At 44.6% G+C, this 25,722-nt stretch overlaps 1 protein-coding gene across 6 annotated transcripts in view; it reads left to right on the top strand.

The window, feature by feature from the left end:
* The window catches only part of RAPGEF4 (Rap guanine nucleotide exchange factor 4), a 168,731-nt gene that overhangs the window by 136,024 nt on the left and 6,985 nt on the right, over positions 1–25,722 (top strand). For all 6 annotated transcript variants that reach the window (XM_028749531.2, XM_077916990.1, XM_077916983.1 and 3 more), the window contains 8 exons: positions 1,817–1,895; positions 3,675–3,821; positions 8,335–8,432; positions 13,801–13,926; positions 14,700–14,878; positions 21,979–22,069; positions 24,644–24,694; positions 25,380–25,467. In XM_028749531.2, coding sequence (XP_028605364.2) covers positions 1,817–1,895; positions 3,675–3,821; positions 8,335–8,432; positions 13,801–13,926; positions 14,700–14,878; positions 21,979–22,069; positions 24,644–24,694; positions 25,380–25,467 — 859 coding nt within the window. The remainder of the gene's footprint in view (positions 1–1,816; positions 1,896–3,674; positions 3,822–8,334; positions 8,433–13,800; positions 13,927–14,699; positions 14,879–21,978; positions 22,070–24,643; positions 24,695–25,379; positions 25,468–25,722) is intronic.

The raw sequence follows: 25,722 nt of genomic DNA, 5'->3' as shown, positions 1-25,722 counted from the left end.
AGTTGTTGTCTCGGCAGTTGCGTAGGAACCCCGTAGAGGTGAGAAACCTTCCAGCTGACAAGAACCTACGAGAAACTAGAAATCCGAAGAGCCACCATCTTATGTGATCTCTTGTTCCTACGCAAGGAACAAGAGCTCTTGTTCTTCACTATGGAAATAGAAGCCAACAACCAACTTCCCTTTCTTGACGTCCTAATCTACAAAAAACCTGATGGCTCCCTAGGACACACTATCTACCGGAAAAAAACACACACCAACCGCTACTTACATGCACAATCACACCACCACCCTGCACAAATAAACTCCGTAGCCAAGACTCTCATCTCCAGAACCAAACGCCTGGCTGACAAAGACCACTTGACAACTGAGTTACAGAATCTCTCAAATGTGTTAATTGCCAATGGATACCAGCAAAACAGGGTTACGAAGCTAATCCAAAAAGAAACACCCCCCAAAAACCAAGACACAGAAGAAAACAATGGCATGGCCCTCCTTCCTTATATCAAGGGCACTACAGATAAAATTAGCAAAATCCTCCATAAACACAATATCAAAACAGCCTTTTGCGCCAACCAAAAAATAGCCAATATCCTCAGAAACCCCAAGGATAAAATCCAGTTGGAAAACCAAGGGGTCTATGAAATACCCTGCAAAGTCTGCCCAGCCACGTACATTGGACAAACAAACAGACGAATAAATGCACGTATCGCAGAACACAAGAATGCCGTCAAAAAAGAAGAAAAAACTTCCTCTCTCTTCCAACACATGAAAGAAACAGGACACGAAATTAATTTTGCAGATTCCAAATTGCTCTCTAACATGGAACATCACCACAAGAGAATAATCATGGAAGCCATCGAGATAGAGAAACACCCTCACAACATGAACAAGCGTGACGACACATCCCGCTTGCCAGACATCTGGAAATTAGCCCTCCCCACAAAAACTGACACCAGATCCAGAGGCACACAGAACGCCATCACCAATCAACCACACCAGACCCAAACCCAGACCCTCTCCACAGATAAATTACAGACACCATCCAGTAGCCAAACCATGGTGGCACCTCCGGATGCTGCACCCCCCTGCAATCCCTACACAGATCTGGCTGGCACAGGCCACAAAACCACAGCTCGCCCCTATACACGAAGCCAAGCCAGAGCACAACTAAATGTAGTACACCCATCTTCTCAGAAAAACTCTTCACAAAGTTCAAGAGGTCAAGACACAAAGGCTTTAGCAACTAATCCACACCTAATGACCCACCTAAGTGGTACTCAGGATATCACTCAAGAAATCACTCAAGATATCCCTCAAGCAATTAAGGAACAAAAGAAGAAAAGGCACACTAGCCTGGGAACTTCCTCTCTGCCCAGAACATTGGAGGCTATACACCATACCTCCTCAACAGTATTTATAGGAACTCAAACACTGAGATCCTGCTCTGTTCCAGTAACAAGAAGCCGAAAGCACCAGCCTGAAGATGACGAGTGAGACCTCGTCGAAACGTCGCCTAGACACCCCAACTTTTACACGGGAAGATACCCGAGGACACCAAAACCTGCATTCCTGTACCCGTGAAAATCTACGAAAGCAAATATATATATATATATATATAAATAGAGCGAGGAGACTGCTGTTGCGCTCATGCCCTGTCATGGGCATCTGGTTGGTCATTGTGAGAACAGATTGCTGGACTAGATGGGTCTTGGGCCTAATTTGGGATGACAACTCTTACATAACATGCAGTAGCTTTCTGGAAAAGTTTTCTAGTTGCATTTACAATCATGGCGTTTTGTCGGGTTTGTTTCCCCAGCACAAAGTTCTCTTGCAGCACTTCAACACGAGTGACGAAAGAACGCAAAAACGGCAGCCCATAAGGGGAAGCGATGAACGTAAGTCGTTGAGTACGATCGCAGGACTTGGATGATAGAAGAAAAGGACCACCAGCCCCGGGTGGAATTTTACCCAGGGTCTCTTCTCATGTTGAGACGGCCCCTGAGCTGGGTTAGGAGTGGTCAGGATTAAACCATCTTCTCCCCCCTAGCAACTCACCGCCCTTTCTTAGTCTGCCAAGCATTCAAGGACTGGTATTTACTGGACCGCCTCTCCTGGTATGCGCCGCAGAGGACCTTAAGGTCCATGAATAATCATAGTTTAGAGGTCCCGGGCCCTAAGGAAGTCAGACTATCCTCCACCAGGGCCAGGGCCTTTTCAGTGATGGCTCCAACCTGGTGTAATGCTCTGTCCCATGAGACTAGGGCCCTTCAGGATTTAACTTCCTTCCATCAGGCCTGTAAGACAGAGCTATTCCGCCTGGCCTTTAATTTGAATTCAGCCTGCTCTTTTATTTCCCTTCTCTTCCCTCCCCCTCCCCTTTTATAAAGATTACCCACTCTGAGACCCCACAGCTAATTCTCCCCTGGCCTCCTCGCTGGCCCAAGTAGGACTAATTCAGCCAGCTAGCCCTGGTGACTATCTAATGCTTATTAGATGGATTTCCCCTACATTGATTTCTGAACTTTGAATTTTATTGTTATTTGTGTTTTTATACTGTATTTTATGCTGCTTTTACAATTAAGTGTTTTAAATTTGTTGTTAGCCTCTCTGAGCCTGGTTTTTGAACCGGGCAGGGTGGGGTATAGCTAAATATTGTTGTTGTTGTTGTTGTTGTTGTTGTTGTTGTTGTTATCAACAGGGATAAAAATGCATGCCTACTGCCAATCTCTGGGACTTTCTGGTTCGGCTGCTATTCCTCCTTGCTGTTGGTGCCCTGCTCTCTCAACAGCATGTGAGCGGGGTGAGGAGCAAGGAGAACCAGAAGGAAGCCTCCACAGGTCTTGCTTCTTCCCTCTTGGACGAAGATGGGGATCCTGTGGTTTTCCAGATGTTCTTGGACTCCAGCTCTCCTTCGCCCCAGCCACAATGGTCAGGGGTGATGGGAGCAACATCAAGTTCCCCATCTCTGCTTTAGGATTGGGCCTAGGAGAAGCAAGAAACTATGGGGCCCACTGAGAACACCCTCCCCTTTAACAAAATAAAGTAAAAGATGGCAGTGCTAAGTTGCATACAGTTGTCATGCAATACCTCAAGGACCACCTCTTTCCATATGAACCTACTCGGACCCTGAGCCCCTCCTTCGTGTGCCTCCTCCTCGAGAGGTTCGGAGGGTGGCAACATGAGAACAGGGCCTTCTCTGTAGTGGCTCCCCATCTGTGGAATGCTCTTTCCAGGGAAGTTCACGTGGTGCCTTCATTATACACCTTTAGGCGAGAGGCAAAAACTTTCCTTTTTAACCAGGCCTTTGGTTGATCCGATTTATATCCTTTGCCCTTTTAAAATGTGTTCTTTGTGTGGGGAGGGGAGGGGCTATTGGGTTGTTGTTTTTATTTTTATTAGGTATTTTGTGGTTTTATATCTTGATTTTATTCTGTGAACCGCCCTGAGATCCCAGGGTATAGGTCAGTATATTAACAACAACAACAACAATAACAACTGAATTCATATATTGTATTTTAATATTTTGTTGGAAGCCGCCCAGAGTGGCTGAGAAAACCCAGCCAGATGGGCGGGGTATAAATCATCATCATCATCATCATCATCATATTCTGCATCCTACCTTGTTTCATCTTCTTACAGCCCTTATTCATGATGTGCCTTGTTTCTGTCTGAAGTTTTGTTCAAGGTGTACTGCATCGACCAAACCTACACCACAATCCGCATTCCAGTGTTGTCTTCCGTAAAAGAAGTTATCAGTGCCGTAGCTGACAAGCTGGGCTCTGGAGACGGCTTGATATTAGTGAAGATGAGCTCGGGAGGAGGTAAGGGTATTTGCATAATCTTTAACACTCCTCATTTACCTTTGGGGCAGCAGACCATGAAGGAATGGGAAAGGCTCGCACTGATTTCTTTAAAGACTTTTCGTCTTTCATTTTTAATACCTGGCAAACCAGACTGCGCCTTTCGCTGTGGGCAGTGGAATCTAAATTTCTGCGCCTTGGCTGTCATCAACCTTCCCACCACCCCACCCCAAAATCTGCAGCCGGAAACCTCAGTCTGAAGCCACAGCACATTACACAAATTAGATCCATGGCCAGAGTGAGAATGTAAGCTTTCAGCCTTTAATTGTAGATTAATCCAATGGATTGGTTTAGTTGTACATTAATCAGCTAAAGCTTTAGTTGATTACTTGGGAGGCTGCGCATTAACGGCTCACCTGTTTATTTTTAAGGCTGCTCCATGTGTCTGGTTTGCCACTGTTGTGTAGGATGATGAAGAGAATATTAAAGATATTCTTGCCATCTCACCATGATGAAAATCATTAAACTGGAAATCACCTCACGGTTCGTTTAATAGATATATAAAAAAAAGGCACATACGTACCCTGTACGTTTTCGGAAATAAGCAAGTATGATTAAACTTAACTGATTCATTGGTTTAAAAGTCAGGCGGTGAATCAGCTGAAAATTATTTAGTTGGTTGACAGACATTAAACTTGATTCGATAATTTGACTGAGGTATATCTTCCCTGGTATTTTTAAATAAAAGGGCTTTTTTAGTAGTATATCTGTGTTAGGATCGGTGAACTGCCCTGAGATCTGTAGTTATACAGCGGTATATAAACTGAAATAATAATAACAATAATAATAGCACAACAGCTTTGTGGTAATATATAAACTCTGTCTGGCGGAAAGACAGGATACAAATTTAACAAATAAGGATGCAGCCCTATTTACACTTAGCTGACATGGTTCTCCTGCTTTCCGTTTTCTCCTCACAACGACCCTGTGAGGTAGGTTAGGCTAAAAAAAATGTGATTGGCCCAAGCTCACCCAGTGCGCTTCATGGCTGAGTGGGGATTTGATCCTTGGTCTTCAGGTCCAGCATTTGAACCACTACACCATGCTAGCTGCCATGCTGCCTCTGGGTGGTCTGTGAATGTATCTCATGTCCCCATCCAACCCACCTTCTCTCCTTAGTATTTATGTGTGGGTCCGTTGCTCGGTCCCTGCTCCTGCCAACCTAGCAGTTCGAAAGCATGTCAAAGTGCAAGTAGATAAATAGGTACCACTCCGGAGGGAAGGTAAACGGCGTTTCTGTGCGCTGCTCTGGTTCGCCAGAAGCGGCTTAGTCATGCTGGCCACATGACCCAGAAGCTGTACGCCGCCTCCCTCGGCCAATAAAGCAGGATGAGCGCCGCAACCCCAGAGTCAGTCACAACTGGACCTAATGGTCAGGGGTCCCTTTACCTTTACCTTTAATGCTTGAGGTGGGGGCAACAAGGTTCTATAAATCCTATGGGAATCCTTCTTGCATAGGAGATCATGCCCTATATGTTTTCATTTGGTAAAATTTAGGGTGGGTGGGTTTTTTGGGAGAGGGGAGGGAGGGTCCTATGGCAAAAGCTTTGTTTTGATAGAAGATTAAATATTTGACCTTTAAGGCCGAGCATTAGTTGAAGGGAAGTCTTTAAGAAAGGTAGCACTGCATTGAGGTACGACTGCTGGTTCCAATTTTGTGTGGCGCTGTGAATTCTGACAGAGTTAATTAAAGCTACATTGGAACGCAAATAGAAACTGTTGTCGGGGACAATTCTTTTTCCGCAAATGAATTGATACCAGGGGCGTCCCTATTCTGCAATTTCAATAGGATTTCTTTCACCAGAGTGGGAGGCATTCTGGTGGACCTACGCTGGGACAAAAAGATTTATAAGGCAGTTAATTAGCCCTTCTGAACCAATCTGTGACGTGCAGGTATCTTTTGTTGATGGGATTGCAAGAGCTAAATATAACTGACAGCAGAATCTTACGCATCTCTTCCAAAAAGCAAGCCCAACCATCGCTATTACATTCCGAGATGAATTATTACATTATATGTTAGGGTTAAAACTTTCCCCACCTTCATCTGAATGTGATAAATCTCATTGACAGCTCTTTAGACCCATTTCCCTGAACAGGAACATCAGTGTTTTTGCCATCAGCCTTCTTCCAGCGCTGTGGATTAAACCACAGAGCCCTAGGGCTTGCGGATCAGAAGGTCAGTGGTTCGAATCCCCGCGACGGGGCGAGCTCCCGTTGCTCGGTCCCTGCTTCTGCCAACCTAGCAGTTCAAAAGCACGTCCAAGTGCAAGTAGATAAATAGGTATCGTTCTGGCGGGAAGGTAAACGGCATTTCCGTGTGCTGCTCTGGTTCGCCAGAAGTGGCTTAGTCATGCTGGCCACAGGACCCGGAAGCTGTACGCTGGCTCCCTCAGCTAATAAAGCGAGATGAGCACCGCAACCCCAGAGTCGGTCATGACTGGACCTAATGGTCAGGGGTCCCTTTACCTTCTTCCATTTATAGAGGACACTAGTGAAGTCTTTCCAGCTCAGACTCAGAAACAAGCTTCAGGTACTTGGGAATGCTCACCTAAGGTGAACACAGGAAGGCCTCAGATTCTTCCTTTGAAGAGTTCCCCACCACCACACGCACCCTGATTTCCCCAGGGTCTAAGCAGGCCCCATGCAACACAGTGGAGAAATCTCTTGCTTTGCTGGAGGGCTTTGAAGAGCTTCCTCTAGGACAGCTGGCAGAGTTGCCATCACACCAAGGACAACCAGCACAGAGTGGATTTTCTCAAATCACTTTTCCTATGGGCAGTTCTAGCAAGGGAGATGTTGTGCGAGAGACGTTGTCCCCTAGACAATCTGGGGTTGGGAGCCAAAAGTCAATTCTCATAGAGAACTTTTCTGTGGCGATCACACAGGGTCCCCGGACGTTTCATCATCTATTGATCCCTGTGCCACCACTTTATTTCTCGCTGCCACCACCCAGGCCCTACCTGGTAAAATACTGAGTCCAGTCAGGGTTAAATTGGAACATAGACTTCCGTTTATTTATTGCAGTTTAACAAGTGTGCGGTTTCATAAACAGTATCGGTCAATTACATTCATGGGGTGCCTATCCAGAACTATAACTTCTGCTACCTGCTCTCACTCACTAAACCACCTCTCAGATTTTTACTTGTCTTCCTAGCCCCTAACTGTTCCTGACTCAGCTTATTTCGCTACACTAACTCAACCTACCCACAGACTCTATCCCAATTCACTCCCACTCCAACCAACCTCCAAATGAACTCCCCCTTTGTCCCTCCCAGAGCTGGTTTTATAGTCCCTCTGACTCCACACCCTGGGTTCTGATTGGGTAACCTGTTTAACTATTTCACCTCCAGCACTCTCATATGTTAACGTCACACCATCTTACCCTAAAGGCAGCCTTTAGGATTGACTGGGCAAGGGGTGCTCTGCTAGCCCAAGAATTGGGCTTCCCCATCCCCAGCTTTCCCAGATGCAATCCTTCAAAGAACACCCTCCCCCCCCCCAAAAAAAGGAAGCACAATGGAAGCATTTCTCCATAGGGTGCTGCCAAGAAGAGCTTGAGAAAGGATCCAAGTTCCTCCTCAATTTTTTGTTGAAGAACTCTTGATGACTCCAAGTTAGTCTGAGGAAAGCGGGGAAGAATTGAAGAATTCACCCATCTCCTTACACTTCATGCCAGGGACAGTTTAAAAAGTAAGGTGGCTAGAGATTTGAGTCCCAGTAGAATGGCATCGCCGTTTAATGGTAGACACTGGTCTGCTTCAGAAGAGGGTCTCATCATAACTGAGAGCATAGGCAGGCTGCAGTCCAGGCACCTGAAGATCTTTACAAGACAAAGATCAAATCCCATAGCTGACCTGGAACTATGAATACAAGTAAAATGTTGTTGCTGCTTTTTGGTTTTGTTTTGTTTTTTTTAAAAAAAGGTTTATTGGCAACTTCCTGTTGTTTTTCTTAAAGATGCCAGCTTTTCTAGGAGCAGTATAGATTGACTGCAATGGAGAAAAGAGTCACGTGGTTCTACCACGGACGTGATTAGAAAAACATTGGGATCAAAAAATTAACACTCATAAATTTGATATATGAAAGAGTGTTACGGAGTGTAATGACAATTGAAAACAAACAAGGAATGTCTGCCTCAGTGGTCTCTGTACTGTGCATAAAAACTGTTTGGCATAAAAACACAAACAAATAAAAACAAATTTTATATATCCGAATCACAAGTAACGCCGCCGACTGGGCCGCTACTAATACTTACCTAACCTTTGAGTGTCACACACAAATATTTGAATGTGTCATCCAGTCAAGTGGGCTCTCAAATTATAAAAGCTGCCCTTCCAAATGGAAGAGATTCTCTCAAATTCCACCGTAGGCATCCATTCTGTTTTGTTCCAATGAGAAGTCTTGACAACTTGCTTTTCTTGTGATAATGGGCATGCGTTTTCTGTAGTATATCCCATGCTTTTCACGTTCACAGAAAAGGTGGTGCTAAAACCCAACGATGTTTCGGTGTTTACAACGCTCAGTGTTAACGGACGCCTCTTTGCTTGCCCTCGAGACCAGTTTGACTCACTGGTATGTAAGTATGCTAGGCCTCTGAACGCCTTTCGGGTCAGAGGCTGTGCTTTGTACTCCTTACTTGAACGCTATATAACATACGCATTTCTTATCCTGAAAATTTCTCCTCAGCCTTTCTGCATAACTATCCGCAAGACATCTGAAGGCAGCACAGTACAAAGAAGCGTTTTAATGTTTACTGTTTTGTTATGTTTTTATATATGTTGGAAGCCACCCAGAGTGGCTGGGGCAACCCACTCAGATGGGTGGGGTACAAATTTTTTATTATTATTATTATTATTATTATTATTATTATTATTATTATTGGAGATTTTCAAATCTTGGCAAGAGGGCTGCACAGAGTTGTGTGGGGAAGATCCATACTATGACAGTGGATAGCATTCTCTGAGTAGGACGTCCCCTGATTCAGACCAGGTTTTTAAACTGTATTTATTTAGACAAATTTATATACTGTGCGTATTTTCAATATGAGTACCAGCTGCTTCTCTCCAGTGTGGTGTAGTGGTTAAGAGCGGTAGTCTCGTAATCTGGGGAACCGGGTTTGTGTCTCCGCTCCTCCACATGCAGCTGTTGGGTGACCTTGGGCCAGTCACGCTTCTCTGAAGTCTCTCAGCCCCACTCACCTCACAGGGTGTTTGTTGTGGGGGAGGAAGGGAAAGGAGAATGTTAGCTGCTTTGAGACTCCTTAAAGGGAGTGAAAGGCGGGATATCAAATCCAAAACTCTTCTTCTTTCACTCAAGAGCTACCCTCATCCTAGAGAGGTCTAGAAATCAACCACATAGCAGTGGGGCCTCACAGAAAACAATGGCAGGAACCAGCAAAAATACAGTACAGCTGTACCTTGGAAGTCAAACGGAATCCGTTCCCGAAGTCTGTTCGGCTTCCAAAACATTCGGAAACCAAAGCACGGCTTCTGATTGGCTGCAGGAAGCTCCTGCACCCAATCGGAAACCCTGTTGGAAGTTCAGCTTCCAAAAGAAGGTTCGAAAACAGGAACACTCACTTCTGGGTTTCGATGATTTAGGAGCCGATTTGTTTGGGAGACAAGACGTTTGAGATCCAAGGTACGACTGTATTGATGGCCTTGGGGTGACCCCAATGATATCCTTTGGTGTTGCCACGTGTGGGGTTGCCCTGCTGGCAGGCAGCTTATTACCCATGGCAGATCTGGCTAAAGACCCCTAGTCCTGGGAGCGCCAAGAGCAGTCGCCTGCTTTCCCAAATGATGAGCCAGGCATTTTCAGTGAACCTGTAGGGACAGGAGAATAAAATGCCCTATGCTTGTGGCGTGAGAGCATATTTCTGTCCTTTTCTTAAGTGCAGTAAAAAGAAGTGTACAGTGGTACCTCGGGTTAAGTACTTAATTTGTTCCGGAGGTCTGTTCTTAACATGAAACTGTTCTTAACCTGAAGCACCACTTTAGCTAATGGGGCCTCCCGCTGCTGCAGTGCCACCACTGCATGATTTCTGTTCTCATCCTGAAGCAAAGTTCTTAACCCAAGGTAATATTTCTGGGTTAGCGGAGTCTGTAACCTGAAGCATATGTAACCTGAAGCATATGTAACCCAAGGTACCACTGTACATGTATTTTTTTTAAAAAAAAGCATTATATATAGGCTGGCATATTATGAAGGCACAGAATAAACTCTTTCAAGTCGTTCCTCAGGGCTCTATAATTAAAACCACTGTTCTCATTAGAAAGTCTGGCTTTCCTTAAAACATTCGAAATGTTTGCGAGTACTAACAGCAGAGTAATCCCGCCATGCTCCCAAGGGGTCCACTTCCAGAGAGCTGGATTATTATTATAAAGTGCTTTTTGGTCCTTTCATTCAGAGCAGTTTTCGTTGGCAGGCCAGCATGAATTAAGTCCCTCTCCCCAAGCCTTGATCCTGGCTCTTGTCCCCTCCCAATGAGACACTTCAATCCATTTCAATCCATTTCATAGGAACTGTGAAATGGAAGCTTTGACGTCGCTTCAGATACAAAAGATAGTTTTGGATCGCGATTGTTTAAAATATAAAGGCAGCAACTAAATTTAAATACGAATGTAAATTGTGTTTAGGCGGTAGTGTGCTTCTGGCATGCCGACACTTGCGTCCTTCATTTATCATTTTAAAGAGCCTTCTGTATTTTGGACACAGCAGGCAAAGTTGCAAAGAGCTGCAGGCAAGAGTTTTGGCACTTGCCTGGCACTAAACAGCAGCGCTTTGGGGTTTTTGGAGAAGGAGTGGGGAGCCTTCCTTTGCAGTCCTTTGTGTTAAAAAGTTTGGGAGATCTTCAGAGTAGATACAAATGTAGTTGAAGGATAGCCAAAGATGGGTACATCCATGGAACTCTCTCAGTCCTGGTTCGTAATCATAGTAAAAGGCACTGTCTCATTCATTTTAACAATAACAACAAAAATCAGTGCCTTCTACTGAATCAGTAAAATTTAAAAGTGCTTAACTCGGCTTGGGTTGTACCTGCGTTTTTTGGTGCTTTCCACCATTATTCCTTCTACTCCTTAGGAAAGCTCGCGTTTAGGATAGCCTTCAATGTGCCAGGTGAAAGCTTCCAGTTTTATGTTAATGATTAGTGAATATATTGCAATATGGAAAAAAATTGGAAAGGGAAACGTTGTTAATGAACTGCACTGCCCTCTAGTGGAGTAAAAAGCAGCTAGGAAGGATAGCTTCACCTATCGTTGGGCGGCTGCCAGCTCAAATTACTGGTAACTAAAATGCAAACGGTGTTAAGTTAATTCTTCTTAACGCAGGACTGTAGATATCAGCTCTGCTTACAAATTCAAGTGGGGAGCCAATTCTGATCAATTAAAATCCTGCAAAATGGAGCGTCTCATACTTTGCTACAATTCAAGCTATGAATGGCAACCAAAATGCTATCTAGTCTCTAAACCCTGTTTTCCCAAGGTCAAAAGAATCCCTTACAATCAACTCGCCGTTGCATCACTCACAAGCTGATAGAGATAGAAATGCCATTTCTTAGCGGATGAAACATTTTGCTATAGAGTAATGCAATGTTAACATTCCTTAGCATTTATAGAGCGCTTTAGAGTCCGAAGTATTTTGCATGGATTATCTCAGTAGCTTTAAGTGGTTAACATCGTCCCCGTTCTGCTTACTGAGTCAGGGTGAGGCCAGCATAACAGCAGCATACCTAAGGCTGTGCAGAATTTCAACCCAATATTTTCAGTTCACAGCATTAGTTCTCTTTGGGTCATCTATCAAACATACAAACTTTCCATTTGCGCACCAGGCGGCATCTTCATTCCTCGCGTTACGTGGCATGGAAAAACGCCGTTTTGATGTTTCTTGTTTGTTTTAATGAAAGATGGGAACAATTAAGATTAATTTAGCCCGCACTTTGTATGTGCATATCGCTGTAATTAATATAATTGTGAGTGAAGGTCATGTGGAAACAAATGGCAGATAATGAATGGTATATTTATTCATGAGTGTACTCTTCGTATGTCAGAAGACCCTGGTGTCAAGTAAACAAAAGAAGATTCCCCAGATGATTCCTAGGTCTGGAGATATGTGCTGTAAATGGCTTGTAAACGCGCAAGGAATTCTCCCTGGCCTGTTTCCCAAAGTGATATTTGCCCCGCTGGGGAAAACACACAGTGGGTGCAAAAGGGCCCAGGTTCAGTCCCTGGCAACTCCAGGAAGGAATGGGTGTCCCCTATTAGGAACCATGGAAAGCCACTGCCACCGGCCTCACTTTTCCTGGCAGCTTTCTCCTGTAGGCTTCCCCCCTCCAAGGCAGCAGGAATGAAACATGAGAGAAAAAGAGGTTTATGTCATTGTATTTTAAGGCTGCTTTATTTCAGTTATTCGACCCGACCTGGCTACAGTGATCCATGCGACGGTCACCTCCAGGCTTGACTACTGTAATTGGCTTTACGCGGGGCTGCCCTTGAAGCTGTCCCAGAAACTCCAGCGGGTGCAGAATGCTGCAGCGAGGCTGCTCACGGGGTCTCTGCCATGGGAGCATATTCACCCAGTGCTTTTCCAGCTGCACTGGCTCCCGGTGAAGTACAGGGTCAGATGTAAGGTGCTGGTTTTGACCTTTAAAGCCCTTCATGGCCTAGGACCCTCGTACCTATGGGACCGCCTCTCCCGGTATGCCCCACAGAGAGCCTCAAGGTCCATAAATAGCAATACCCTAGTGGTCCCGGGCCCTAAGGAAGTTAGATTAGCCTCAACCAGAGCCAGGGCCTTTTCAGCCCTGGCTCCGGCCTGGTGGAACGCTCTGTCTCATGAGACCAGGGCCCTGCAGGATCTGATTTCTTTCCGCAGGGCCTGTAAGACAGAGTTGTTCTGCCTGGCCTTTGGCTTGGAGCCAATCTGATTCCCTCCCCCTCTTTCTTTTTTCTTCTTCCTTTCTTCTCCTGTGATGAGGCTGCATTTTAATATTTTAACGTTTCGATATTTTAATGTTGTATTTTAATCTTGTTTTTAAGTTGTGTTCATTTAACTTGCTTTTATTATTGCTTGTTAGCTGCCCTGAGCCCAGCCTTGGCTGGGGAGGGCGGGGTATAAATAAAAATTATTAGTAGTAGTATTATTATTCATTTCCTGCAGCGAGGAAAAAGGTGAAACCTAGCTCACGTTGTTGGCATCCACCTGTCTCAAGAGACAATGGACAGAGGCTCCAGGGGTGAAGTCAAACCGCTGCGTTGGCAGCGTCAAAGTGACCTCCCCAGAGCACAAGCCTGGGCAGTGTGTGTGGAGGTCCTGGGCTGCCCATACACAAAGACCCCCCTCTCAGCCTCGCTGATGTGGTCCAAAGGAAAGCAGAGAGATACATTTGGCACCAGCTTGGCTCCAGAGTTGCCGGAAGGAGGTGTACAAGGCACCATCCAACCGTCTTCGGGACTGCCCTCCGGATTTTTATAGGGTTTACTACTTCGTCTTTTCCTCTCTTGAAGATATCCCACAAGGCAGCAGAGGTTTAGGATGAGAGTTTCCCTTCTCCTAGATGGGCTACCTTTGCAGGTTGACGAGTCCTGCTTGCCCTTAAGTAGCTCACAGTGACATATAATAATAATAATTTATTATTTGTACCCCGCCCATATGGCTGGGTTTCCCCAGCCACTCTGGGCGGCTTCCAACAAAGACCCAGCAATACACTAAAATGTGTATCAAACCTGTATGCATTTCTGTGTGCGTTTATGCGGCAATGTGCGTGTTGTGCATTTAACTTCGAAGCCATTATTCTTGTTTTGTGCTGTGACCAATATTCACACAGTCAGTTTTATACAAGCGTGCAAAAAAGCAAAACAGAAAAAGAGTTGTTAAAACAGAGTAGAGAGATCAGGTGGATAAGAACGTTTACGGAGAGCTTCATTGTTATTTTCCCCAGGTTCCACTGCAGGAACAAGAAGGCCCATCGACTGGGACTGTGGGAATGTTTGAACTCATGAGCTCCAAAGACTTAGCGTATCAAATGACCATTTATGAGTGGGAGCTTTTCAACTGCGTGCATGAGGTGAGGAGAATTCTTGTGCTTGTCCCATCGTAGACTGAGACAGAAGTGGCTAACATGGCAGGGCAGAGTTGCGACAGAACTAGGTCTCTTCCCAGTGCACCTACACCATGTTGGCCTTCCCATTCCTTTGCCCCCACACCCGTCTCTCTCTCCCAGTAGCGCATTTTCCAGGAACTTAGTCTTGCAGCTCTGACCCCCCCCCCCCCCTGGACGGAGTGCTTCTGGACTGCAAAATTCGTGGTAAAATCCAGAGGCAGTAGAGGCACTTCAGACTGCAAGTGCAGAATGCCATTTGGCACACCAGGGAGCTCTCACATTTCTGCCAATTCTTAAGTGAAAGGAAAATGTTTCTGTTTCTGGAAATATTACACAATTTGGGAGAAATTGAAATACGTTCAAATACTTCTATGATTCTATGATTCTATGTTGGCCTCTTACATATATCCTGGCTTGTTCCGAAGCTTTCAGCCGTATTTTCCAAGTAACAATAAAATGGGAAACTATAGTTAATGGTTGGTTTACAAACTTTTCAATGGGAGAAGTAAAGGTGTGGCCAGTGCACTTATTCGTAAGCTGACAGACTCTTGTCTAGTCAGCTTTTGGGAAGAGAGGAGGAACAGAAATGTGATCAGAGAACACTTGCTACATAGCAAGATCCAACCCTCAGACTATTTGGAAACGTAACTAGAGATTTGTTCCAGGGCGGTTCTTTTTTTTCTTTTTAAAAAAGCACAAATCATATTCTTCCCCTCCTCCTTTTTCCCCTCCCCTAGTTGGAACTGGTCTACCACACATTTGGGAGACACAATTTTAAGAAGACCACAGCAAATTTGGATTTGTTTTTGCGAAGGTTCAATGAACTCCAGTTCTGGGTAGTCACAGAGATTTGTCTTTGTTCCCAACTCAGCAAACGTGTCCAGCTCTTAAAGAAGTTCATCAAGATTGCAGCCCAGTAAGTATAGCTCAACGACTTTAACGTTGCAAGTCCTATAAAGTTCCCTGGGAACGAGAGGAAGTCCCACTGAACTGAATGGGGCTTACTTTTCAGTAGGCATGTACAGTGGTTCCTTGGTTCTCAAACTTAATCCGTCCTTTCCGAAAGCAAAGCGTTCCAAAACCAAGGCGCGCTTTCCCATAAAAAGTAATGCAAAACAGATTAATCTGTTCCAGACTTTTTAAGACAACCTCTAAAACAGCAATTGAACATAAATTTGGCTCAGTCACACAATCAAGCAATCAATCAATAGCTGAACTGGGTTCCACACAGTCACAAAAACAAATTAACCAAAAAAGCCTCAAAAGCAAAAACGCAAAATAAATAGCAAAAACAAAAGCACCAAACTTAATCTGTTCCGGAAATCGGTTTGACTTCCGAAATGTTTGAAAACCAAGGCACAGCTTTTGATTGGTGCAGGCACCCTGGAAACAATAGCTGATAGCCGCATCGGATTTTCAGCTTCTGAAAAACGTTCAAAAACCAGAACACTTACTTCAGGTTTTTGGTATCTGGGAACCAAGGTGTTTGAGAACCAAGGTTCCACTGTACAGGATTGCATTGTGGCAAGAGAGGTGTAAAATACGTCCATAATTTGGGCTATTACACCTGCCATGGACTGGAAGCCACGGCAGACTGCTGTAGACTTCACATGGTCGGTTTTCTGTCTCTGGCAGGATGAGTAAGAATTATTTTGTATGAAGATTTTGATCTGCATCAGAGATAGTTATTTCTTATTGCCTCTCAGACTGCCTGTGAGAAAGGAATTGTCTAGGAGCGGATTGACCATTGCGTGATTTTATATTCTTATTTATTATATTTATTTGTTGCTTCCCAACCGCAAAAATGAGACTCAAAGCAACTTACAAAAAAAAAACACATTAAAAGCAAATGTAAAACAATAATTAAACAGCATAAAATACACAAATATTATATATATATATATATATATGCTTTCGTAGATTTTCACGGGTACAGGAATGCAGGTTTTGGTGTCCTCGGGTATCTTCCCGTGTAAAAGTTGGGGTGTCTAGGCGACGTTTCGACGAGGTCTCACTCGTCATCTTCAGGCTGGTGCTTTCGGCTTCTTGTTACTGGAACAGAGCAGGATCTCAGTGTTTGAGTTCCTATAAATACTGTTGAGGAGGTATGGTGTATAGCCTCCAATGTTCTGGGCAGAGAGGAAGTTCCCAGGCTAGTGTGCCTTTTCTTCTTTTGTTCCTTAATTGCTTGAGGGATATCTTGAGTGATTTCTTGAGTGATATCCTGAGTACCACTTAGGTGGGTCATTAGGTGTGGATTAGTTGCTAAAGCCTTTGTGTCTTGACCTCTTGAACTTTGTGAAGAGTTTTTCTGAGAAGATGGGTGTACTACATTTAGTTGTGCTCTGGCTTGGCTTCGTGTATAGGGGCGAGCTGTGGTTTTGTGGCCTGTGCCAGCCAGATCTGTGTAGGGATTGCAGGGGGGTGCAGCATCCGGAGGTGCCACCATGGTTTGGCTACTGGATGGTGTCTGTAATTTATCTGTGGAGAGGGTCTGGGTTTGGGTCTGGTGTGGTTGATTGGTGATGGCGTTCTGTGTGCCTCTGGATCTGGTGTCAGTTTTTGTGGGGAGGGCTAATTTCCAGATGTCTGGCAAGCGGGATGTGTCGTCACGCTTGTTCATGTTGTGAGGGTGTTTCTCTATCTCGATGGCTTCCATGATTATTCTCTTGTGGTGATGTTCCATGTTAGAGAGCAATTTGGAATCTGCAAAATTAATTTCGTGTCCTGTTTCTTTCATGTGTTGGAAGAGAGAGGAAGTTTTTTCTTCTTTTTTGATGAACACATCGGACTACCAAGCAAAACTATCAAATCTACTCCAAGACCCTACCTACCAACCTATAAAAACAGATCCCACCACCTACCTGGAAAAAACCACCAAATCCAAAATAAAAGCCTCTCCTATCAGTGAAGAAATCCAGCTAAGAATCATCCCCAGAGAAAAATCATCCAGATGCCCCAAACTCTACGGCCTCCCCAAGATACACAAAGAAGGAACACCACTCAGACCAATAGTCAGCTCCATAGGCTCACCTCTACAAAATCTCGCTAAATTTCTCGCCAAGCAACTCCAGCCCTATGCAGAATCCATCTCTTCACACGTTCCAAACTCCTTCCAGTTCATAGAAACAATAAAGAAGCAAAACCTACATCCCAATGACCTACTTGTGAGCTTCGATGTTGTATCTCTCTTCACACAAGTGCCCATTAATGAAGCCTTGACAGCCATTCAAAACAAATACAATCCCCCCGAATACATCTTGGACCTGACCAACCACTGCCTAACCAACACGTACTTCATCCACAATGGACAAAGATACAAACAGATAGAAGGAGCACCTATGGGATCACCCCTCTCACCGGTCATCGCAAACCTGTACATGGAACACTTTGAAACCAATGCTTTAGACAAGTCAGAACACAAACCCAAACTTTGGCTCAGATATGTTGACGACACCTTTGTAATTTGGCCACACGGGAAGGAAAAACTGGACAGCTTCCTCACACATCTCAACAGCCTACACCCCAAAATACAATTCACTATGGAAATAGAAGCCAACAACCAACTTCCCTTTCTTGACGTCCTAATCTACAAAAAACCTGATGGCTCCCTAGGACACACTATCTACCGGAAAAAAACACACACCAACCGCTACTTACATGCACAATCACACCACCACCCTGCACAAATAAACTCCGTAGCCAAGACTCTCATCTCCAGAACCAAACGCCTGGCTGACAAAGACCACTTGACAACTGAGTTACAGAATCTCTCAAATGTGTTAATTGCCAATGGATACCAGCAAAACAGGGTTACGAAGCTAATCCAAAAAGAAACACCCCCCAAAAACCAAGACACAGAAGAAAACAATGGCATGGCCCTCCTTCCTTATATCAAGGGCACTACAGATAAAATTAGCAAAATCCTCCATAAACACAATATCAAAACAGCCTTTTGCGCCAACCAAAAAATAGCCAATATCCTCAGAAACCCCAAGGATAAAATCCAGTTGGAAAACCAAGGGGTCTATGAAATACCCTGCAAAGTCTGCCCAGCCACGTACATTGGACAAACAAACAGACGAATAAATGCACGTATCGCAGAACACAAGAATGCCGTCAAAAAAGAAGAAAAAACTTCCTCTCTCTTCCAACACATGAAAGAAACAGGACACGAAATTAATTTTGCAGATTCCAAATTGCTCTCTAACATGGAACATCACCACAAGAGAATAATCATGGAAGCCATCGAGATAGAGAAACACCCTCACAACATGAACAAGCGTGACGACACATCCCGCTTGCCAGACATCTGGAAATTAGCCCTCCCCACAAAAACTGACACCAGATCCAGAGGCACACAGAACGCCATCACCAATCAACCACACCAGACCCAAACCCAGACCCTCTCCACAGATAAATTACAGACACCATCCAGTAGCCAAACCATGGTGGCACCTCCGGATGCTGCACCCCCCTGCAATCCCTACACAGATCTGGCTGGCACAGGCCACAAAACCACAGCTCGCCCCTATACACGAAGCCAAGCCAGAGCACAACTAAGTGCAGTACAGCCATCTTCTCAGAAAAACTCTTCACAAAGTTCAAGAGGTCAAGACACAAAGGCTTTAGCAACTAATCCACACCTAATGACCCACCTAAGTGGTACTCAGGATATCACTCAAGAAATCACTCAAGATATCCCTCAAGCAATTAAGGAACAAAAGAAGAAAAGGCACACTAGCCTGGGAACTTCCTCTCTGCCCAGAACATTGGAGGCTATACACCATACCTCCTCAACAGTATTTATAGGAACTCAAACACTGAGATCCTGCTCTGTTCCAGTAACAAGAAGCCGAAAGCACCAGCCTGAAGATGACGAGTGAGACCTCGTCGAAACGTCGCCTAGACACCCCAACTTTTACACGGGAAGATACCCGAGGACACCAAAACCTGCATATATATATATATATATATATATATATATATATATATATATCTAACTCCACTCCACCCCACTAAAATAAAGATCCAAAGGCTTGGGTGAATGAGAGTGATTTTGCCTGTGGGACACGGGTGGCGCTGTGGGTTAAACCACAGAGCCTAGAGCTAGATCAGAACATTGGTGGTTCGAATCCCCACAATGGGGTGAGCTCCCGTTGCTCGGTCCCAGCTCCTGCCAACCTAGCAGTCCGAAATCATGTCAAAGTGCAAGTAAATAGGTACTGCTCCGGTGGGAAGGTAAACGGCGTTTCCGTGCGCTGCTCTGGTTCGCCAGAAGCGGCTTAGTCATGCTGGCCACATGACCCGGAAGCTGTACGCCGGCTGCCTCGGCCAGTAAAGCAAGATGAGCGCCGCAACCCCAGAGTCGGTCACGACTGGACCTAATGGTCAGGGGTCCCTTTACCTTTACTTAACACCAGCTAGGGATGGCGCCAGTCTGCCAGAATCTGGGTTTTCCCCATTTTGTAAAGTCCAAATTCTCCATAGGACACCCAGCATCACCACTGCAGGTAGCATAGGTTATGCTTCCATTATTATCCTATGCAATGATACTGGTGCAGAATGTGGCAGGCCACATTCAGAGACTCGCAGTGCGTTAGCAGTGTAAAGAGAATTGAATCTCCGTTTTTTAGCCATTTTTGCACAGAGCTGTTCTGCATTCTGTCCAGCAGAGGGCAGTAGCACATATAGATAAGAACAAAATGTGGTTCCTTTTCCTAATCATTAGCAGAAAATAGGAATAAATTTCATTAAGCTAAATAATTTGAACAATTTCCTTATATACACTATTTTTAAAAAAAACACAGCCCCCGTCCCCCAGGCGCACAAATACTGATGAACATTTACTTTTAGTATGGAAAAAATATATCAGGGAAAACATCAGCATTGCCTGAGGCAAGCAGATAACTAATATCCCAGAATTACTACTTACAGGATTAACCTCATGTTAATTCCCGTTTGACAACCTCCTGTTTATGTCAATACCCCCCCCCCTCTGTAAATTAGAAATAGCTAAAGTTCTCGGGATCTTTTTTTTATTTATTGAATGCAAATACTTGGGCAGATTTCATATTCCTAATATAAAACGATGACATCTTATTTCTGCTATTTCAGTTTCGTGGAGCTGTTCTTCGCAGTAAAAAAAATAAATCGCTACTATGGCAACATGTTTTTTTTGTGTGTGTTAACTATACAGTGAAACAGGAAAATGTAATGGGATCATGAGGTCGATCAAATGTAGTTTTGCTCAAAATAGGCGAATTTCAAGGATGTGAAGGGATATTGTTTGTGAATGACTTGCCTCAAGCTGTACCCATGTGAACTTGCTGTGATCCAGAAAACTCTGGAAGCATATGTGGCCCATAGTTTCGTCTTGGTTTCCAAAGAAAGGGAGAGAGAGAAGGAATGGCTCCTCCTTATGTTATTTGCTCCACCCACTTTTGGTTCTTGCTTGTTCCGCCATGAAGTGTGGTCCACTTTTGCTTTTCCCCATGGGTTAAAGGCCCCTCACAGCGGGGGGGGGGGGGGGGGAGATTCCCCAGCCTTGTCCTAAACCAGTAGCAGAGAACCTAACAGTTTAGCCCAGACGTCTCTGTGGCGTTTGTACGGAGCCCGCGGTCAGCTCACGGACTATTGACCCGTACACCACTAATCCGCTGCCACCAACCAGGTCCTCCCTGGTAAAATCACTTCAGCCTCAGTCAGCTTCTCAATTAATAAAGAAGAGGGTATTTTATTTCAGACACAGACAAAATTTTTACGGCATTCCAAACGTGGTTGCTCTTTACTTTCTTAGTCTTATTTTCCTCTCTCTATCTCTTCTACCTCCCCACACTCAAGAACCCACTGCCCTAACTGTCTCTCTCTATTACCAACTGCTTTTCCCAACCAGCCAACCCACTAAAACCAACCAACTACCCACCCACAACTCCCAACCAACTCCTCCCAGAACTGGTTGTATAGTCCCACTGACTCCACCCCCCTGGGTCCTGTCTGTGCAACCTATTTAACTATTTCCCCTCCACCACTCTCTCATATATGTTAACGTCACAGTCTCTTTCCCACAAACCACCTCCAGATATTTACTGAACTGCAGCTCCCATCGTGCCTGATAAGTGACATGATGGGAGTTGGAGTCCGAGAACTTGACTAGTCCTGTGCTGGGGTGCTGAGCATTCTGGGGGTATTACCCGTGACAATTTCATCACAGATAAGGGGAAGGTTTGGCACGGAGAATACATATGTGATTTCCCCCACCCGAGCATGATTCAGATGTATAAAACTTATTTTTCCCCCTATAGTTTTTTGCTCCCCCATAGTTAATTTTCTGGGCGGCATACATCAAAACATAAATGCAAATACAACATTAAAAACTAACAACAGCAGAGATAAAAATTACCATGTAGGTTACCAGAACACTATAGGATCTTATGGGGAAATGTCCCCTTGTACCAACAGAAGCAACGTTTGAATTCGGCCTTTGTCTCTTAGCAGATTATGTTACTTTTGTTTCTCTAAATTGGAAGCTGAATTTCTGCTGAATGGGACTCCCAAAACCTAGCTAAGTGAGCATTGTTTTTTGGAAACGCCCCGAGGATGGTGTTTATTGAGTGGAAGAGAATTAAGAAATACGTAGAACAAAAATAAAGCGGTATGAAGAGGACTTTTAAGGAGTATCAGAATAAGACGCTAAGTGGTGACATTGTGGGTGTATTATTAAACCTTTCTTGTTTCACAATTGCTTGTGATTTGCTGTAATCCTCAAGAGGCTAACTTGGAAGTCAGTCCGGGTGATTCAGATGGTTTGCTTGTGAGAAAATATGCTCAGAATTGCAACCGAAGGGGTTGGTCTAAAATAAATACAGTAGGATATCCTTCCAAGCACGATAATAAGACTTGTCTGGATGAATACTTCCAAAATATAGAAGCATTCTAGAAGCCAGGCTTTCTGATTCTCAGTTTGTTCCCACCACCCCCCCTGCCCAATCAAACTGTGAACCTCTTCTTTTCTAGTTGCAAGGAATATAAAAACTTGAATTCCTTTTTCGCTTTGATCATGGGACTAAGCAACGTCGCGGTAAGCCGCCTCACAATGACATGGGAGGTGAGTGCAGAGTAAATCCTAGTTCTACAAATGTTGCCGCCTTTCATTTCTTCCTTTGATTTTTCTGCTTTTGCACATCATGGTAAACCGTCATTGACAGTTCACCATGAATGCAGAGACTTCTCCCAATTTGCTCCTCCCCTGTCGGGAAGAATGAACCGCAATTCCTAGCTGAGCATTACGTCTGAACCAGGCACCACAGACCACAAGATGAAGTCAAGATTTCCTTTTCTCTTACCATTCATGGTTTGTTCAGAGCAAAACAAGTCTCGGTTCCTAGTGATTTCACCACACTAAGCCCTGGGATTGTGGTTCTGTGCCATTGCTTGTGCTAAGGGAGGAGTGAAGCAGTAGTGATCTCTGCATTCACTGTAAACCATTTACCATAGTTTACAGTTTCAGTGGAACCAAACATAAGAAGGGCTGTGCTGGATCAGGCCAGTGACCCAACTAGTTGAGAAGCCCTAAATGGCCTCAGTCCAGTATATCTGAAGAAGCGTCTCCACCCCCATTGTTCTACCCAGACACTGAGGTCCAGTGCCGAGGACCTTCTGGCGGTTCCCTCGCTGTGAGAAGCCAAGTTACAGGGAACCAGGCAGAGGGCCTTCTCGGTAGTGGCACCCGCCCTGTGGAACGCCCTCCCACCAGATGTCAAAGAGAACAACAACTACCAGACTTTTAGAAGACATCTGAAGGCAGCCCTGTTTAGGGAAGCTTTTAATGTTTGATGTATTACTGTATTTTAATATTGGTTGGAAGCCGCCCAGAGTGGCTGGGGAAGCCAGCCAGATGGGCGGGGTATAAATAAATTATTATTATTATTATTAAGAATCCTTTTCTTACAGTAGCCAACCAGATGCCTATGCGAAGCCTACAAGCAGGAACTGGTATTCAGAAGCCTGCACTGGGCCACAATTGAGTGTTAGATAAAAAAAAAGATGTTTAAAATGAGTACAGTCGTACTCATTGGCATGCAGAAGGTTTTGGGTTCAATCCCTACCATCTCCAGGGAGGGCTGGGGAGGATTCTCTGCCTGAGACCCAGGATAGCCATTGCTAGTCAACGGGGATGCTAATGAGCTCAGTGGACCTAATGGTCTGACTCAGCATAAGGCAGCTTCCTATGTTCCTGTGATGGTCATTTACCGTATTTTTTGCTCTATAAGACTCCCTTTTTCCCTCCTAAAAAGTAAGGGGAAATGTGTGTGCGTCTTATGGAGCGAATGCAGGCTGCGCAGCTATCCCAGAAGCCAGAACAGCGAGAGGGATTGCTGCTTTCGCTGTGCAGCGATCCCTCTTGCTGTTCTGGCTTCTGAGATTCAGAATATTTTTTTCCTTGTTTTCCTCCTCCAAAAGCTAGGTGCGTCTTGTGGTCTGGTGCGTCTTCTAGAGCAAAAAAATACGGTAAAAAACAACAAGTCGAAAGTCCCCTGTGGCTCAGAGAACTAGTGTATACATTTGTTGGATCCTGACCTTAGTCATACGTGTTCCAGTAATGATAACAAAGGAGAGAGAGAGAGAGAGAGAGAGAGAGAGAGAGAGAGAGAGAAACAGCGACCTTTGGTTCCAGAGCTAGCTCAGATTATATGTGGTAGTTCATATTATACAGCACCTTCCGGAAGTGCGCACTTGAGGAACGATTTGCCTGTGTACACATTGTAGAGGTCTGTTGTTCTTTAATGTAAATAATTTCGCCAGATCACTGCTCCCAAGGACGTCATTATTTATTTCTTAAATGCGCTGCACTAAAGATGGGGCCAAGGGACGCGGGTGGCGCTGTGGGTTAAAAGCCTCAGTGCGTAGGACTTGCCGATCATCAGGTCGGCGGTTTGAATCCCCGTGGCGGGGTGCGCTCCCGTTGTTCGGTCCCAGCGCCTGCCAACCTAGCAGTTCGAAAGCATCCCTGGGTGCAAGTAGATAAATAGGGACCGCTTACTAGCGGGAAGGTAAACGGCGTTTCCGTGTGCGGCTCTGGCTCGCCAGAGCAGCGATGTCACGCTGGCCACGTGACCCGGAAGTGTCTCCAGACAGCGCTGGCCCCCGGCCTCTTGAGTGAGATGGGCGCACAACCCTAGAGTCTGTCAAGACTGGCCTGTACGGGCAGGGGTACCTTTACCTTTTAAAGATGGGGCCAACGTGAAACTTGAAACAGATGTGTCTTCTTCATCCCCTCCCCACAACCCCCCCCCCAAACAAACCCTGAACGCTGGGAAATCCACACTAGCATGTGGACCGCTTTGCTGCTCCATAACCTCTGCGAACCAAGAGAAAATCTCTCTGGCATTTCCCAGGGTATTGGGGGAGGGGTGGGGTGTATTTTGGATCCCAAACGGCTAAAAGCTTCGTGGCTCTCTATTTATAATCTGGTTGCTAGGAGACTTACTGTATTTCCCCCCCCCCCCCCCCGCAGCTGCATTGTTGTAAACCTGTGGCAAAAGAGCAAGTCTTTTTCCATCTCGGGGCTGTGTTGTAGGAACTGTGCGCTGGGCAAATTCAGTCCGCCGCGCACACAGTTCAGTCCATCTTGATTCGATTACAGGCTTCCCACATCTGTGCTTGTCTCTTTTATTGACAGAAACTTCCGAGCAAGTTCAAGAAGATCTATGCAGAGTTTGAAAGCTTAATGGTAACTGGCTTAATGCTTAAGTGTGCACTACCTGGATTCACCCTGGGTTCTGAACACCTGATCTGAATTTGTCTATTTCCCAACGTTTTATGTGTCCTTGTGTGACTTTAAGGAGTTTATGAGCCCGCCACAGCACTGATAAAACAAGCATGTATGACTAATAAATTATACTCTCAGGGAGCCTATTCTGAGAAAATATATGCCCTACTTAAAGTCGGCCTGGGAAATTTAGAAAACTTTATCATCCCTTGATATTTCTGCTAGATTCTATATTCCAACCTGCATGCATTATTGTTACAGATTTATGGTTTTAGAGTTTTATAGAGATGGCTCAGCGAATGCATAAAGGAGAAGCATGCAACAGTTCTCTTCTTCAGATAAGCACACTGTCTAATAACTGCACCTCTAGCTGTATTTTCCCTTTTGATAATAAACACTTCTTTTGTTAAGTAATTACACTCTCATCAGACAGCACGTAACTTATAAGGAACAGGCAGCTAATGAAATGGATGATTACTATCTTTCCAAGGAAGTGTTGAAAGAAGACTATCCTTATTATGAACGAAGCATAAATTAGGTTATGAAATTATTACATTTTTTTTAAAAAACACACAACTGTTAACTAACTAATATTTGTATTTTATGAAATACTTGCACAGATCTGACTGTGTCTTTTCCCCCCCAGGACCCATCAAGAAATCACAGGGCCTACAGACTGACGGTAGCTAAACTTCAACCTCCCGTTATTCCATTCATGCCTTTACTCATAAAAGGTAACTATCTGAAGGGGGTGAAGAGCATGTAGTAGTAGTAGTAGTAGTAGTAGTAGTAGTAGTAGTAGTAATAATAATAATAATAATAATAATAATAATAATAATCTCAAATGATACTTTTGATCCCCGTTTCCCTAAGAAAGAAAAAGGTTCTTTCACAAATCTAAGCATTACTGTCTAAATGTTACTTTTTCCTTTTCCTTTTACTTTTTACAAGTAAATGCTTTGAATGGGCTATAGCATGTAGGAAGTGAA

Source organism: Podarcis muralis, chromosome 1 (assembly GCF_964188315.1).
Source record: "Podarcis muralis chromosome 1, rPodMur119.hap1.1, whole genome shotgun sequence".
Classification (NCBI taxonomy): Eukaryota; Metazoa; Chordata; class Lepidosauria; order Squamata; family Lacertidae; genus Podarcis; species Podarcis muralis.
Note: the sequence above shows the minus strand (reverse complement) of the source record. Positions and strands in the feature narration are given on the sequence as shown.